At 40.7% G+C, this 19,338-nt stretch overlaps 1 protein-coding gene across 2 annotated transcripts in view; it reads left to right on the forward strand.

Moving 5' to 3' along the window:
- LOC139453369 (SH3 domain-binding protein 2-like) overlaps positions 1–19,338 on the forward strand; it is an 89,793-nt gene that overhangs the window by 18,302 nt on the left and 52,153 nt on the right. For both annotated transcript variants that reach the window (XM_071235049.1, XM_071235050.1), the window contains exons 2-3: positions 3,399–3,476; positions 12,654–12,743. In XM_071235049.1, the coding sequence (XP_071091150.1) occupies positions 3,437–3,476; positions 12,654–12,743 (130 nt within the window). In that variant the 5' untranslated portion in view covers positions 3,399–3,436. The remainder of the gene's footprint in view (positions 1–3,398; positions 3,477–12,653; positions 12,744–19,338) is intronic.

Consider the following 19,338-nt stretch of genomic DNA (forward strand, 5'->3'; position numbering starts at 1 on the left):
ACTTTACCATAGATTTACAACAGTCGAAGTGCTAAGATGACCGGAACTGTCATACTTTAACATAGATTTATGACAGTCGTAGTGCTAAGATGACCGTAACTGTCATACTTTAACATAGATTTACGACAGTCACAGTGCTAAGATGATCATAACTGCCATATTTTACCATAGATTTACAACAGTCGTAGTGCTAAGATGACTGTAACTGTCATACTTTAACATAGATTAACGACAGTTGTAGTGCTAAGATGATCTTTACTCCCATACTTAAACATAGTCTTACGACAGTCACAGTGCTAAGATGTACGTTACTGCAATACTTTAACATAGATTTATGACAGTCATAGTGCTAAGATTGCTTTGTTGAACGTGGCCTTGGGTGTGTGTCATCTTACTCATGTTCCGTTGCTCATGCTGTCAACCACTGGTTTGCCTGGCTCAATAATTTACAGCTTGTCGCAAGTCAGCTGGACTATTGTTGATTGTGGCATTGAAACAATATGCCGTCATTCTCTCTGAATGTTAGAACTGGCTCATTGTGTGTCATGTCTGAACACTGCTTCTTGATTCTCATCCACTCACTCACTCACTCACTCACTCACTCACGGAATGTCCTACGTTGACAACTACAGGCTTGTGGATGTAGGATGAGGAAGTATTGTGTGGGAATATCATCAACCCGATCACTCACTCTCTCACTCACTCACTCACTCACTCACTCACTCACAGAATGTCCTACATTGACATCTACAGGCTTGTGGATGTAGGATGAGGAAGTATTGTGTGGGAATATCATCAACCCGATCACTCACTCACTCACTCACTCACTCACTCACTCACTCACTCACTCACTCACTCACTCACGGAATGTCATACATTGACATCTACAGGCTTGTGGATGTAGGATGAGGAAGTATAGTGTGGGAATATCATCGACCCGATCTCCTGAGTGAAACAGGATTTGCACAGCTCACATTCAATCATGAAGATTAAGCCTATTATGTTCAGAATATCTCTGGAGTGTCAGTGAGTGAATTGCGTTGAACAATTCTTTGAAAAGTATTTCAGTTACCATATTTGCTGTAAGAACACCCCTGGAGCTTAGACCAGGTTCCCAACAACCGATGCTTGTTTAAGAGGCGACTAAATGGATTGAATGGTCCAACTCTGTGACTTGGTTGATGATTGTCTACCATCATCTTGTAACTGCCTGGAGAGACACTTCTAATGTCAGTCTCTGGATTGTCTGGCCTAGGCTATTATTTACACACCACCGTCATATAGTTGATACCTGAGTGCAGAGTGTAGAGAAACTGAAAAAAAAAGAAATTTCTGCAGTACCTCATTCTTTTAACACAAATCAATCCCAAACTATACAGAAATGAACATTTTGTTTTGGGTATCAATTTTGTATGGATTTCATCAAACCCTCAGGTTTGTGGGATAGCCTAGTGGTTAAAGTGTTCGCTCAGCATGCCGAAGCCTCATTTCCGGCCTATTTCTCGTGTCACCTGTTGTAAAATGGCTGGAGTATTGCTACTCATGAAAACTCACACAGCCGAGATGGATCAATGAGGATGTCATAATGTGCTGAGATGGCTCAATGATGATGTCATAATGTGCCGAGGTGGCCCAATAATGATGTAATAATGTGCCAAGGTGGCCCAATGATGATGTCATCATGTGCCGAGATAGCCCAATGATGAAGTCATGTCATCATGTGCCGAGATAGCCCAATGATGAAGTCATGTCATCATGTGCCGAGATAGCCCAATGATAGTGTCATGTCATCATGTGCCAAGATAGCCCAATGGTGAAGTCATCATGTGCCGAGATGGCCCAATGATAGTGTCATGTCATCATGTGCCGAGATGGCCCAATGATAGTGTCATGTCATCATGTGCCGAGATAGCCCAATGGTGAAGTCATCATGTGCCGAGATGGCCCAATGATGAAGTCATGTCATCATGTGCCTAAATAGCCCAATGATAGTGTCATGTCATCATGTGCTGAGATAGCCCAATGGTGAAGTCATCATGTGCCGAGATGGCCCAATGATGAAGTCATAATGTGCAGAGATGGCCCAATGGCAGTGTCTTGTCATCATGTGCCGAGATGGGGCAATGATGATGTCATAATATGCCGAGATATCCCAATGATTGTGTCATGTCATCATGTGCCGAGATGGCGCAATGGTGAGGTCATAATGTGCCGAGGTGGCCCAATGATAGTGTCATGTCATCATGTGCCGAGATGGCCCAATGATGAAGTCATAATGTGCCGAGATAGCCCAATGATAGTGTCATGTCATCATGTGCCGAGATGGCGCAATGATGATGTCATAATATGCCGAGATATCCCAATGATAGTGTCATGTCATCATGTGCCGAGATGGCGCAATGGTGTGGTCATAATGTGCCGAGATGGCCCAATGATAGTGTCATGTCATCATGTGCCGAGATGGCCCAATGATGATGTCATAATGTGCCGAGGTGGCCCAATGATAGTGTCATGTCATCATGTGCCGAGACGGCTCAATGGTGAGGTCATAATGTGCCGAGATATCCCAATGATAATGTCATGTCATCATGTGCCGAGATGGCTCAATGATGAAGTCATCATGTGCCGAGATGGCTCAATGATGATGTCATAATGTGCCGAGATAGCCCAATGATAGTGTCATGTCGTCATGTTCCGAGATGGCGCAATGGTGAGGTCATAATTATTCCGAGATGGCCCAATGATGATGTCATAATGTGCCATGATGTTTAGATATTACCGTTAAGTGACAATAATTAGTATTATGGGTCATAAAATTAGAGTTATAACCTTGGTTGTGTTGCAAGATTCTAACGAGTCAGAGTTTCCTATACCGCTCTTCCTCTTTTAGATGCCAGAATAGAAATACACAGCAGCCTCTAATTGACACTGTGTCATGCGCTCTGTCCAGAAAATAGAAGTAGGGCCTGAGATATATCCCAGGTCTGCCTGTCACATTAATTTAGGGCATATAATGTGTACTCCCTTCAATTAATAATGGCTGTTTGCGGCCCCCTTTGTATGACTGTAGAATTTGGGATTCAGTAAGGTAGTAAGTTGCCAACTGAATAGATGCCAGCCTCTAAAGATGCTAGGTCCATGGCTTGCACAAGATAAAAAGATGCCTGGGTGTCTAATCAAATTAATAGAGAAAATATGTTGGGTATGGATTTATAGTTTTGCTGCCTTTGATTTGTCATGACAATACTTGAACCCGTGCTTGTCTCACTGTTTTTTACATCTAAATAATTCAACTGAAACTGAATTAACAAGGTGGTCATGATTATGTTTATGCACATGAGACATCTAGGTACTCTGAATACTCCTACAAGGAAGTCTACATGAAGTGTTTGTTTCAGGGAAATGATTGGCATGTGTTCATCCAGCTTCCCGCAAGATGGCTAACATGGGGATTCCCAAGCCGAAGGACCATATAGGTACGTCTGTTGTTTACTGCAATGTCACCCGTGGAGATCTGGGTTAGAATTTGTCTTCAGCATCCTATGCTAGTTGTAACAGGCCACAAACAGGATCAGGTGGTCAGAATTGCTGACTTTTTTGATGCATGTCATTGTATCTCAGTTGAGTAGATCAATGCTCATGTTGTCAATCACTGGATTGTCTGGTCAGATTATTTACAGACTCAATTTTTTACAGACCTCTTTCATATAGCTGGAATATTGCGGCATTGAACAACAAACAAACAAAACTGCAATGTGGTTGCTCATATATCAGGAATTGTCTGCAGAGAGTCTGTCCGAGGAATGTTTGGTAGAATTGATCCTCATAGCTTTTATGTGAATTTTGGATGTTGATTTATTATAGGACTACGAGGGGTGTTCATTAAAGATTTCCCCTGACCCACTTCCGATGGACCTAGTGGAATGAAACTTGGCATAGGTATTAGTCTTTCTCCACATAGGAACCACCAAGAGTTACACACTTCTCCCATCGTTTTATGCAACTATGGAGACGTCACTTGTAAAGCCCTCATTTTGCGTCTCAAACCAGGACTTGACTTCAGAAATCAGTGATTCATCATCTGTGAAACGTTTTCCCTTAAAAAATGACTTCATGGTTGGAAAGAGGTGGAAGTCAGATGGTGCAAGGTCAGGAGAGTAAGGAGGATGTGGAAGGATTTCATAGCCACAGGACGGCGCTTCTGTCTGGGCAACATGAGAGTTGTGTACTGGAGCATTGTCTTGCAGGAGACGGACACCCTTGGTCAGCATGCCACGCCTCTTAAGCTTGCTAGCGTCCCGCAATTTCCGCAGCAGTGAAGCATAATAAGCTCCTGTAATTGTGGTACCCTTTGCCAAGAAATCAATCATCACTACTCCGTGCTGGTCCCAAAACACCGTGAGCATGACCTTGCCTGCAGAGGGTTGGACACGTGCCTTCTTTGAGGGTGGTGACTCCACATGCTTCCATTGCATCGATTGAACTTTAGTCTAAGGATCATAGTGATGGACCCATGTTTCATCCTGTGTGATAAGTCTGTCAAAAAAGTTTGCCTGTTTTTTTTGGCACATGTCCAAAAGATCCTTTGAGCAATTGACTCGTTCCTGCTTTTGGAAAGGTGTGAGCAACCTGGGAATCCATCGTGCAGACACCTTATGCATGTTCAAATTGTCATGGATGATTTTTTCCACAGACCCAACACTGATCTTGACATCTTGTGCTAACAGGCGAACAGTTATATGTCGGTCTGCCAAAATGGCGGTCTCCACTTGATGGATAGTTTCCTCATCAATGGCTGAATGGGGGCGACCAGGAATGGCAGCTGTTTCCACAGATGTCTGAACACACTGGAACTGGCGATGCCAGTGTTTAACAACGTCATATGATGGGGCATCTTTCCCCATAAGTTGCTTTCATTTCATTGAAAGTTTCTTTTGGTGTGCGACCTTTCAAATATAAAAATCTAATCACTGCTCGGTATTCTACTGGCTCCATTGTCACACCCTACTCGATCATAACACCTGTAAAAAGTGGTAAGATTAATAGTTGCACATAACCCATAGTGGACTGAAGAACTGTTTGTGGATAGTCGGTTGTGTAGTAAAAATACAACCATGTCATTTACTTCGCGGAATATCGTTTACAGTGCACGTGAATTCAGAGTATCGGAGGAACGTTCAGGAGGAATGTTCAGTGACTGTTGTATGTTTACGAAAAATGAACTCTAAAACGCATTCAGGTTCGCGGATAACATTGAAATGCACGTGATTTTCATGAATATTGGATATAAAAGCATGTTAATTAAGCTTTAAAGGAGTCTAGCACCAACCATCGTGGTGGCTAGATGTTAGAACACATGGTTAGGCTGACATCGTTGGTTGCAGTTTAACCGTCAGTCACATTAGGACTGCTTTAGAAAAAGGAAATACTACAATATTCGTGTAGTGCTTTGCCTTTAATTGCTTGGTATGTAAATACTAATTGTGGGATAATGAAAGGTGATTACAAAACTTTATTTTTCATTTTTTAATTCCACTGCGAAACAAAATGGTAGCAGAGCGTGGTTATTTCAAGGTAAGTCTTTAGTTGGGCTTGCATACATCATGTCGGAGGCTTCATGTTCAAAAATGTCAATCAAAGCTAAAGCTACTTCCACGGAGGTAAAGGCTGCTAACATAGAGGCTAAAGATCCTAAAATAGAAATTGGTGAGAACATTAATAAAATTAAGAAACAAAAGGCAGCGGCTAAAACTGCTTTTACCAAATGTAAAAACAAACTGTATAATTTGATAGAACAAGCAGATCTTCCCTCTCGTAGGGCTGTTAGAGATGGCATTGACCAGGTAAGTTCGCTTCATCTGAAGGCAGTGATTGTCATGGTTGATTTGATTCAGGCATATTCAGATATTGGTGACATTGAAAATAAAAAACAAGTCGCCAAAGAACTTACGTCAATAGAAGAAGTTAATGAAGAGGTTACTCAAACAGCTCAAGTTTACTTGAATAACAGATCAGATGCTACTTCAGTAAGCAGTATACGATCATGTTTGTCAAAGTTATTCCATGTACCAGATAAAAGTGAACAAAAAGTGTTTTCTGTTAAGAAAACAGCATACACTGACATTGAGAAATGCCGAGACAAGCATTTGGGCAAAGAGAAACATGAACAATGTGAATGTCTAGAGAAGAAGTCAAATGTTGTTGAAGGTTCTAGAGTTCATCATGGTGTTCATAGAGGGACCCCTCCCATCACAACTAGTCATGAGCTAGGGGTAGATATGTGGAAACAACTCAGAAGAGTTTCCGTACCTACATTTAATGGTGACATTAAAATGTATGAGAATTGGAAAGCAGCATTCGTAGCCTGTATAGACATGGCACCAGCAACACCTGAATACAAACTGTTACAGTTAAGACAATGTCTTATCGGAGAAGCACTGAAAGTTATTCAGAGCTTAGGTCATAGTGCGGCTGCATATGACATAGCATTAGAACGTCTTGAGCGCAAATATGGTGTCAAAAGACGTAACATCGCTATGAAGATAGAAGAGATAACATAGTTCAAAACCAATTAGACCTGGTAATGCCAGAGATTTAGAGAAGTTTTCAGACTTGTTGGATATTTTAGTGGCAAACCTTATAGAATCGGACAAGTTAGAAGAATTGGGGGATGGCACGTTATATTCACAATTACTTAAGAAATTAACAGAAGCCATGGTAATACAATATCAGAGGTGGATATTTGAGAACCAGAGACAGGAATCTGTTGAAGTCCTTAGAGAATGGGTTCTGCAGGAAGCAGAATTTCAGGTCATTGCCACTGAAGTCATCAGTGGGGTGTCTGAAAAGCAAAAATCACATGAACGTAAATCATCAGCTAAAGATGGTACTTTCTTTGGCAATCGCCAGAACAGAGATCATAAACGTCAGTGTCAAATGTGTCCGGGTGCAAGTCATGACATTTGGACTTGCACTAAATTCAAAGCCCTGAGCGTTGCTAGAAGGTGGGATGTTGCAAAGATGTTTAATCTTTGCTTCCGTTGCTTAGGCTCTAACCATTGTGGTAAGAGCTGCACTAGGTTTACTGACTGTGATATAAATGGTTGTCCCGCAAATCACAATCGCTTACTTCACAATGGTGATAAAATCAGGGATATTGCAGAAAGTCCAAAGGTGAGTAGCCCCCCACATTCAGAAGATAACACACAAGCCACCACTATGTCGACTACTCAATGTGACATGCCCTACACAGCACTGAGAACTGTTCCAGTAGTTCTTAAACATGGTCGTCGCAGGATAACAGTCAATGCTCTTTTAGATGATGCAAATACGCAGACATATATAAACGAAGATGTAGCTGCGGAACTTGGATTGCAAGACCATTATCAGAAAGTATCGGTCAATGTTCTGAATGGTAGAAAGAGTTTTGAATCAATGACTGTTGAATTTGGACTAGAAAGCATTGATGGTTCTGTTGATATATCAATGTCGGCTCTTACAACGACAAAGGTTACAGGAAAAATGCAAGTTGTCGATTGGAAAAAACATGGTGAAAAATGGAAACTTTTGAATGGGATAAAATTTCCAAAACTTGGTTCTCTTTCTGTGGTAGATATTCTCATAGGTATTGACTACCTTGACCTTCATCGTTCTTATGAAGAGGTAAGTGGTTGTCAAGGGGAACCTGTTGCAAGGCTGACTCCACTCGGATGGACGTGCATAGGACATGTTCCTGGGGTTGGTGAATATGAGACACATTTTGCAAGTACATTTTTCACTGATAACAATGAAAGAGAATTACAGAATCTGAACGGTTTAGTGAAAAAGTTCTGGGAAGTAGAAAACTTTTCATGTGGCCCAATGAATGAATTCAATGATGGTGAATTGGCTGCAATTGAAATTGTAAGAAAGACACTTCAGTACAACAATGGTCACTATCAAGTAGGTATACCATGGAGATATGACACTCATGGGCTACCAGATAACTATAACATGGCTTTCAATCGTCTTCTTAGCACTGAGAAGAAGTTGTCCAAGGACAAACAGATTGCTGATGCTTATGGTTCTGTTCTAGATCAGTATTTGCAGAAAGGATACATTCGAAAGGTGATAGTAAATGGTTTCTACCTCATTTTCCAGTTGTACGTCCAGATAGGACTACAACAAAAGTATGTATGGTTTTTAATGCTTCTGCAAAGACAGGGAGTTTCACGCAATGACATAATACATCCAGGACCAAAGTTGCAGAATGATTTATTTGAAATCTTGCTTCGTTTTAGGAAGCAACCCGTAGCACTCGTTTGTGACATCGCTGAGATGTATCTCCAAATTGAAGTGAAACCTGAAGACCGTCCATACCTAAGATTTCTGTGGCGATCTATGAATTCAAATGAGAACCCACAGTTATTTGAGTTTAACAGAGTGGTGTTTGGTTTAAACTGTTCACCATTCTTAGCACAATACATTTCTCAAGAACATGCAAAAGAACATCAACATGATTTTCCACTTGCTGCTGAGACTGTAGCAAACTTCACATATATGGATGATAGTATGGATTCAGTGGAAGATGACATGACTGGGGTAGAGTTGTATGATCAATTGACAGAGCTATGGCGCACGGCAGGCATGCACGCCAGAAAATGGCTCTCAAATTCGTCCTTGATGGAATTCCTTGATGTCCTTGATGGAATTCCGTTTGAATCCAGGGCACAGAGGGTCAACATAAACAAGAATGAGTTGCCTTCAGTGAAAACACTAGGCCTTAGGTGGATAGCAAATGATGATGAGTTTAGTTTTTGTATGAATGTTCCTGAGAACATTGTGAGAATGACGAAAAGAATATTTCTCAGAGAAATTGCAAGGATCTTTGATCCGCTTGGATTCCTGACACCTTTCACCATTAAAGGGAAAATGATGATTCAAGAGATGTGGATAGCAGGTTTCAGCTGGGATGAAGAAATCGATCCTGATCTGAAAATTAGAACTTTGAAATGGTTAGCTGAAGTTGAAGAGCTATGTCATGTCCGAGTACCACGGTGCTTGAGAATGAAATCTGAAATAGAAAGCAAAACATTTCATGTATTTGCAGATGCATCACAAGATGCTTATGGGGCAGCAATATATGCCGTCTATACTTACCAAAGTGGGGAAGTGTCGAGTCGGTTAGTTACATCCAAAAGCAGGGTTGCTCCTCTTCAATCTGTTAGCATTCCAAGAATGGAACTCATGGCGGCAATCCTTGGTGTCAAGTTGTTTGTTGCTTCAGCAAATGTGTTAGGGATGACCACTTCAAACCAAACATTGGTGTGATAGTATGAATGTTCTGTGCTGGATTAAAAGCCAGAGTAGAAATAACAAATCTTATGTGGCCAATCGCATTGGTTACATCCAGGAAAATACCAATCCTTGTCAGTGGAAATATGTTCCATCTAAATTAAACCCTGCAGACATAATTACCAGAGGTACATCGGCAGAAAACCTAGTGAGTAGTACATGGTTGATGGGACCAGAATTCCTGACTCTGAAAGAAAGTGAATGGCCAGAACAAATAGGTGGGTTTCAAAATGAGAGTACTTTAGAAATGACAAAACTGGCCAGCAAAAAAGAAATGGTCACGCTAATGTCCGAAGGTGATAATGATACTTGGCGTCTTCATCCATCCAGATATTCTGACTGGAAGAGATTGACTAGAATAAATGCTTGGGTCTACAGATTTTTTCCAACGCACGTGGTCCATCAGAACTACGTACCAGTGGTGATCTGGATGTAGAGGACGTCGTAGATGCTGAAATGAAAATCATTAGTCACATGCAAAAACAGGAATTTGCAAAAGAGTATTCCGCACTAAAAAACGGAAAACAGTAACTAAGTAACAGCAAACTCATAGGACTTCAGCCAGTACTTGAAGGAATTCTTAGATCCAGTGGCAGGTTGAAATATACTGATTGTTTGTCATTAGAGGCACGGATTCCAATAATCTTGCCACGAAAAAACTGGGTGACAAGACTGATTGTCAAACATTACCACGAAGAAGGTAATCATGCTACAGGTACAAATCAGACATTAGCAGCACTCTCCTCGCGATATTGGATCATCGCTGCTCGTGAAGAGATTCGCGCTTGGGAGGCAGATTGTGCATTTTGTCGGAGAAAAAGGGCTAAACCAAACCCTCAAATCATGGCTCCACTTCCAAAGGTAAGAGTACGCTACTCAATGAGAGCATTCTCACAAGTTGGAGTGGATTATGCAGGACCTTTCTTAACAATTCAAGGAAGGTCAAAGAAAAGACAAAAACGGTACTTGTGTCTTTTCACATGTTTGTCAACAAGGGCTGTACACCTTGAAATGTCATATGGACTTGACAGTGACTCTTTTCTGAATGCTTTCTTTCGCATGACAAATAGACGAGTCAGCTGGGGGAGGTGATATCAGACAACGGTACCAACTTTGTAGGTGCAGTGAAGGAAATGAGAGACCTTGTCAACAAACTTGATGTGCCTGCTAAATCGTCCTTAGCAAATAGGGGAATCATTTGGAGATTCAACCCTCCTCATGCACCACATTTCGGTGGTGTATTTGAATGTATGATAAAATCAGCAAAAAGGGCTATCTTTGCCATTCTAGGTAAAGGAGATATCACAGATGAGGAACTAAATACAGCATTTACTGCTGCAGAAGCACTCATCAATTCCCGTCCACTTACTTATCAAAGTGCTAACAGTCAAGATGATGTACCCTTAACACCAAATCATTTTATGCACGGACAAGTTGGTGGAACGTTTGCGCCTGAGAATGTTGACACGACATCATTCAACCCAAGAAAGCGTTGGAGAAGAATACAAGAACTTGTCAGGCACTTCTGGAGAAGGTGGTTGAGGGAGTTGCTGCCGACTCTACAAGTCGGAAAAAAGTGGAGAAAGGCCAGTCGAAATATACAAGTGAATGATGTTGTGATCGTTGTAACACCAGAGTCACCACGCGGAAGTTGGCTCCTGGGCAGAATCATCAATACTTACCCAGACAAGGATGGACATGTTCGAGTGGTTCAAGTAAAAATGGGCAAGTCTACACTCATCCGACCGGTGACGAAGGTATGTTCTCTTGAGTGGAACTCGGAGGATGACTCAGCAGACCAGGAATGTTCATCTGAGACGCAACGGGAACAGGAGGAAGCTCGAAAGAGGATAATTAGTATGGAGGACAAGGTCAAAGGATCGAAATCGGAGCATTCGAAATTGGATACAGTGCGGGGCAATTCTGAGGATATCATCGCAGAATGAGGAAACATTGTGTGTGTGAGAATGTTGTATTCTAGATTGAAATGTGCATTACAGTGATTCATGGATGTTTCAAGTATTCTCATAGACAGGAGTCTATCATCAAGGGGGGAAATGGACTGAAGAACTGTTTGTGGATAGTCGGTTGTGTAGTAAAAATACAACCATGTCATTTACTTCGCGGAATAAGGTTTACAGTGCACGTGAATTCAGAGTATCGGAGGAACGTTCAGGAGGAATGTTCAGTGACTGTTGTATGTTTCCCGAAAATGAACTCTAAAACGCATTCAAGTTCGCGGATAACATTGAAATGCACGTGATTTTCATGAATATTGGATATAAAAGCATGTTAATTAAGCTTTAAAGGAGTCTAGCACCAACCATCGTGGTGGCTAGATGTTAGAACACATGGTTAGGCTGACATCGTTGGTTGCAGTTTAACCGTCAGTCACATTAGGACTGCTTTAGAAAAAGGAAATACTACAATATTCGTGTAGTGCTTTGCCTTTAATTGCTTGGTATGTAAATACTAATTGTGGGATAATAAAAGGTGATTACAAAACTTTATTTTTCATTTTCTAATTCCACTGCGAAACACATAGATACATATATCATCACACATGTGAAATTTCAACCAAATATGATAACCCTAAGTGGTTTAGGGGAAATCTTTAATGAACACCCCTCGTATGTTCACTATGTTTATAATTTTTAAAATCAAATTTGGCAAAAACATATTTTCAGGAAACTGAAACATGAGTATTATGTGCTACAAGACAGTGGGAAGCCATATTGTTTTTGGTAGTAAGAGGGTTCACTGATAAACTCTGAGGATCACACAGAAGGAATTGCGTTAGATAAATCTTTTGTGGACATGACATGATGACATTATAAGTTGTAGCAGTATCACAAAGGAGTACAAGTGGTTTATTCTTTCCTCGTCAATAGGCTGGAGGGGAGTGGTATAAAACTTAGCGAGGGACACAAACCCCAAATGATACTGCTACAATGAATTTAACTTACCATCATATGAACCAATCAGATCTCATCATTTTGACATGGAGGTATGATATAGTGGTATATTCACAAACACTTGAGTCAGTGGAGTAAATTGTCTTGCTGTGACAAGTCAGCGAAGTGCCCCTCGACAATGTTCCAGCTTAAATATTCGAACCGTGACCAGATAATCTTATGATTGATATTATGAGCAATGATCCACGCCATTACAACCAGTGGAGGGACCTATTCTGACCAGGAATACCCATGGGTAATTAAAGCAGCTAGGTGTAGCCTTGTGTAGCCTTGTTTCCGTGTGTCCCCCGCTGTGTGTCCCCATCACTCACTCACTCACTCTAACGAAAGGTGTTTATGTTGCAGCATGTCAGACCCTGTTGAAGTTGTCGGAGTGCACTCACAGCTCCTGGCTCCGCAAACAAAGCTTCCGGAACAAGGTGCAGCTCTTCCGATGTGAGTACAGGGGAAACGATGTTCTGTTGGTCTGGAAGTTCTTTGAAAGAAGTTCTATCTGTCAAGCCAATTCTGGAAACAAGTCGTTTGTCCTCAGATTTTACAAAAATGTAAAACATTGATTGTCTTTTCCTGTGATTTTGATCGAAACAAACAACTCCGTTCAGATTGAAAAGGAGTGAGATGGGATATTCAGAACCTGTGGAAAATCTTTATTTGCAGCATTTAGGGACATAGCTTTGAAGGAAGGGCTGGGCGGAAGGGAAAATAATATGGTTCAGGGACTGTGAGACAGACTAGTCTTGTAGCACCGACTGAAAAATATAGTCTATCTCAAAATCCAAGACCCCTTCATCCTCCCCCCCCCCCCCCCCCCCCCCCTCTACTATACCATAACATTTGTTGCATCTAAATTAGCATGAACAGGAAAGGTGACATGTAAATGAGTGAGATTCTTGGTCAGTCATGTTTTGTGTGAAGTAAAAAGTAGGTATAATCTTGTGCCCACTGTAACTTTTTCAGCACTGTTATATGTACAGGTCACAAAGCTGTAGGTGAGTCCAGAGTCTTGAGTGGGTTGTCGTTCTGAATTATAGTTGACATAGATAGAATTATCCAAAAGTGGCCCGCATGGTATCAGGCAAATGAGCCAGCTACTGTAACTTGACAGTGCCTTCCTGTTGCTTAAGATCTGTGAAGACCTGGGGTAGAATAGGTCTTCAGGAACCAATGCTTGTCATAAAAGGCTAGGAGCTAGGCGACTAAGGGGATCGGGTGGTCAGCCTCACTGACTTGGTCGATGCATGTCATCGTATCCCAATTGCGTGGATCAATGCTCGTAATTAGGGGTGACTATTGGTCTGGAAGTCACTATTGTGATAACTATTGATGTTGCAAGAAACTATTGTGATAAGTGTAGATATTAAAAGAAACTATTGTGATAACTAAAGATATTGCAAGAAACTATTGCAATAACTAAAGCTGTTGCAAGAAACTATTGCCCTAACTATAGATGTTGAAAGAAACTTTTGCGATAACTATAGATATTGAAAGAAACTATTGTGATAACTATAGATATTGAAAGAAACTATTGCAATAACTATAGATATTGAAAGAAACTATTGCAATAACTATAGATATTGAAAGAAACTTTTGCGATAACTATAGATATTGAAAGAAACTTTTGCGATAACTATAGCTTTTGGAAGATACTATTGCAATAACTAAAGCTGTTGAAAGAAACTATTGCCCTAACTAAAGATGTTGAAAGAAACTTTTGCGATAACTATAGATTTTGGAAGATACTATTGCAATAACTAAAGATATTGAAAGAAACTATTGCCCTAACTATAGATATTTAAAGAAACTATTGCAATAACTATAGATATTGCAAGCAACTATTGCCCTTACTATAGATGTTGAAAGAAACTATTGTGATAACTATAGATATTGAAAGAAACTATTGCAATAACTATAGATATTGCAAGCAACTATTGCAATAACTAAAGCTGTTGAAAGAAACTTTTGCCCTAACTATAGATGTTGAAAGAAACTTTTGCGATAACTATAGATTTTGGAAGATACTATTGCAATAGCTATAGATATTGCAAGCAAATATTGCGATAAATAGCGATAGTTTATGGTGTATCATTTTAGATGGATTTTAGAGTTGAATTAAACCTTGGAACTGAAGTTTCCTTTGAATGTGATATCCATAACAACAAATAAAAAGTATTGTTTGAGATATGACTGATATGTTTTTTCTTTACCCTAATAATTTAAGAAAAAGAAACTTCCACATTACCATGTGTTAATTACTACCACTCATGATCAAAAGAAAAACAAATTTGAACAGCAGTGCATGTATTTTATTGAAACTGTAAAACTGGTTAAAAGACTAAACAAAATAATAATGTCATGATTAGACTTCAAACATTCACCATTATTTGAATGTAAACATGACTAGATATGAAACATTAATTATTTCCATTTTTGACTCAATCAAAATCCTATAATCTAACATATTTAACATCTACTAATTGTACCAAAGAAATTTAAAGTTGAAATTTGAAATTGTAACAAACACATAATGCAACAATCTTTCAAAAAGGCATCTAAATGATTAATTAAAATGCTAAGTTATAAATACCTGTAGAACAAAGTTTCTGATACGCCAGTATTGGTCAATGTGGCAGCTTGTCACTGTAATGTAAGACTTGGTCGCCCTACTTTTCCATCCATCAGTTGTGAGAGATATGTGGTCAGTCTCCTGTAACTTGTGTTTCACAGTGTTTCTTATTTTCTCATAAAGCTGAGGCAGAGCAACATCGGAAAAATTCTGTCTTGATGGAATGTTGTGTGATGGGTCCAAAACCACGATCATATGTTGAAATCCTTCATTTGACACAACACTAAAAGGTCGAAGATCTTTGATCATGATTTCCAAAATGGAATCCATTATGTTTTTTGTTCGTTGGGAATTAGATGGTATTTTCCCTGAAGAAAGATGTTTGCAATTTTGACTGACAGTTGAGTGAAGCAGGACTCGATGTTTGACCTCCACGTGGTTCAAAGTCTGTCTTCCTGTGTTTGCGACGGAGATGATCAGAAAGATTTGTTGTGTTCCTGCAATACTTGATAATGATACCACACTTTCAGCATCCAACACGTTTATTGTCAAGCTTGTTATTTTGTTAAACATAACCAAAAGACTTCTAAACACTTGACTTTCCACCCAAGTTTGTCACAAACTCCACTTGACTGTCACCCTCAGCCAAAAAATTTGAGAAAGACCGGTTGCTAAGCATCAAGGGCACTTAACTCTAATCCTCACTCGGCTGCGTTAGTGAGCGTGTTTCAGTGACTCAATCGCATGATGTAATAAATACAATCGAAACTATCGATGTTCCCAACTGAAATCATAACTATTGATCGGAAACTGATTTAACAATCTATTTATTGACTTTAAGTGCTTACCAATAGCAATATATCGATATTTCGATTAATCGTGATACGCCTACTCATGATTGTCTTGTCCAGAATCGATTATTTACAGACTGCCGTCATACAGCTGTAATAGTGCTGAGTGTGGTGTTAAGCAACAAATAAAATCATGTTGCTAAAAAAACATGTCATCCGAATGTATGAGAAGAGCCATGTTGACTCGGGTGATCATGTGTATCTGGGCCAGTGGCCAGTGTCACACTGACCTCTCCTGTGTCCCTCGTGTGAATTACAACTGACATACATCGTTGTTATTGGGGTGGTTCAGGGATAACATCAAGCTGAGACTGTTTTCTCCTTGTCAGCACTTAAACCATGCTTTGCTGACCTCTCCTGTGTCCCTCGTGTGAATTACAGCTGACATACATCGTTGTTATTGGGGTGGTTCAGGGATAACATCAAGCTGAGACTGTTTTCTCCTTGTCAACACATATACCATGCTTTGCTGACCTCTCCTGTGTCCCTCGTGTGAATTACAACTGACATACATCGTTGTTATTGGGGTGGTTCAGGGATAACATCAAGCTGAGACTGTTTTCTCCTTGTCAACACTTAAACCATGCTTTGCCTACCTCTCCTGTAAAGGGCAGTGAGGTAGTCCAATGGTTAAAGTGTTCACTTTTCACATCAAAGCCCTGGTTTGTACAAGTGTACAAAGTGTGAAGACCATTTCTGGTGTTCCCCTACTAGACAGTGCTGAAAGAAAGCTTAACCCCACATTTAGCTGACACCCTGTGATATTGCTAAATTGAACCAAGCATCTTTTAGATGACACCCTGTGATATTGCTGAATAGTTAGAACCAGGCACCCTTTAGCTGACACCCTGTGATATTGCTAAATTGAACCAGGCACCCTTTAGCTGACACCCTGTGATATTGCTGAATAGAACCATGCATCATTTAGCTGACACCCTGTGATTTTGCTAAATAGCTAGAACCAGGCACCCTTTAGCTGACACCCTGTGATATTGCTGAATAGAACCATGCATCATTTGGCTGACACCCTGTGATATTGCTAAATAGCTAGAACCAGGCACCCTTTAGCTGACACCCTGTGATATTGCTGAATAGAACCATGCATCATTTGGCTGACACCCTGTGATATTGCTAAATAGCTAGAACCAGGCACCCTTTAGCTGACTCCCTGTGATATTGCTCAATAGCTAGAACCAGGCACCCTTTAGCTGACACCCTGTGATATTGCTAAATAGCTAGAACCAGGCACCCTTTAGCTGACACCCTGTGATATTGCTAAATAGCTAGAACCAGACACCCTTTAGCTGACACCCTGTGATATTGCTAAATTGAACCAGGCACCCTTTAGCTGACACCCTGTGATATTGCTAAATTGAACCAGGCACCCTTTAGCTGACACTCTGTGATATTGCTAAATAGCTAGAACCAGGCACCCTTTAGCTGACACCCTGTGATATTGCTGAATAGCTAGAACCAGGCACCCTTTAGCTGACACCCTGTGATATTGCTACATGGCTAGAAACAGGCAAACTTTAGCTGACACTCTGTGATATTGCTAAATTGAACCAGGCACCCTTTAGCTGACACCCTGTGATATTGCTAAATTGAACCAGGCACCCTTTAGCTGACACCCTGTGATATTCCTAAATAGCTAGAACCAGGCACCCTTTAGCTGACACTCTGTGATATTGCTGAATAGCTAGAAACCAGGCACCCTTTAGCTGACACTGTAATATTGCTGAATAGTTAGAAACCAGGCACCCTTTAGCTGACACCCTGTGATATTGCTGAATAGCTAGAACCAGGCAAACTTTAGCTGACACTCTATGATATTGCTAAATTGAACCAAGCATCTTTTAGCTGACACCCTGTGATAATGCTGAAAAGCTAGAACCAGGCACCCTTTAGCTGACACCCTGTGATATTGCTGAATAGAACCAGGCAACATTTAACTGACACCCTGTGATATTGCTGAATAGCTAGGAACCAGGCACCCTTTAGCTGACACTCTGTGATATTTATGAATAGAACCAGGCAACATTTAACTGACACCCTGTGATATTGCTGAATAGCTAGGAACCAGGCACCCTTTATAGCTGACACTCTGTGATATTGCTGAATAGCTAGAAACAGGCGTCCTATAGCTGACACCCTGTGATATTGCTGAAGAGCTAGAACCAGGCAAACTTGAGCTGTCACCCTGTGATATTGCTGAATAGAACCATGCATCATTAAGCTGAAACCCTGTGATAGTGCTGAATAGAACCAAGCATCATTTAGCTGACACCCTGTGATATTGCTGAATAGAACCAAGCATCATTTAGCTGACACCCTGTGATATTGATGAATAGCTAGAACTATGCATCATTTAGCTGACACCCTGTGATATTTATGAATAGAACCAGGCAACATTTAACTGACACCCTGTGATATTGCTGAATAGCTAGAACCAGGCACCCTTTAGCTGACACCCTGTGATATTGCTGAATAGCTAGAACCAAGCATCATTTAGCTGACACCCTGTGATATTGCTGAATAGCTAGGAACCAGGCACCCTTTATAGCTGACACTCTGTGATATTGCTGAATAGCTAGAAACAGGCGTCCCATATCTGACACCCTGTGATATTGCTGAATAGCTAGAACCAGGCAAACTTGAGCTGTCACCCTGTGATATTGCTGAATAGAACCATGCATCATTTAGCTGACACCCTGTGATATTGCTGAATAGAACCATGCATCATTTAGCTGACACCCTGTGATATTGCTGAATAGCTAGGACCAGGCATCCTTTAGCTGACACCCTGTGATATTGCTGAATAGAACCATGCATCATTTAGCTGACACTCTGTGATATTGCTGAATAGAACCATGCATCATTTAGCTGACACCCTGTGATATTGCTGAATAGCTAGAACCATTCATCCTTTAGCTGACACCCTGTGATATTGCTGAATAGACCCATGCATCATTTAGCTGACACCCTGTGATATTGCTGAAAAGCTAGAACCATTCATCATTTAGCTGAAACCCTGTGATATTGCTGAATAGAACCATGCATCATTTAGCTGACACCCTATGATATTGCTGAATAGGTAGAACCAGGCATCCTTTAGCTGACACCCTGTGATATTGCTGAATAGAACCATGCATCATTTGGCTGACACCCTGTGATATTGCTGAATATGTAGAACCAGGCATCCTTTAGCTGACACCCTTTGATAGTGCTAAATAGAACCATGCATCATTTAGCTGAAACCCTGTGATAGTGCTGAATAGAACCATGCATCATTTAGCTGACACCCTGTGATATTGCTGAATAGAACCAAGCATCATTTAGCTGACACCCTGTGATATTGATGAATAGCTAGAACTATGCATCATTTAGCTGACACCCTGTGATATTTATGAATAGAACCAGGCAACATTTAACTGACACCCTGTGATATTGCTGAATAGAACCAGGCATCCTTTAGCTGACACCCTGTGATATTGCTGAATAGCTAGAATCATGCATCATTTAGCTGACACCCTGTGATATTGCTGAATAAAACCATGCATCATTTAGCTGAAACCCTGTGATATTGCTGAATAGCTAGAACCAGGGATCATTTAGC

The sequence above is a fragment of the Haliotis cracherodii genome, unplaced genomic scaffold (assembly GCF_022045235.1).
Source record: "Haliotis cracherodii isolate W230 unplaced genomic scaffold, xgHalCrac1.p SCAF_9, whole genome shotgun sequence".
NCBI lineage: Eukaryota > Metazoa > Mollusca > Gastropoda > Lepetellida > Haliotidae > Haliotis > Haliotis cracherodii.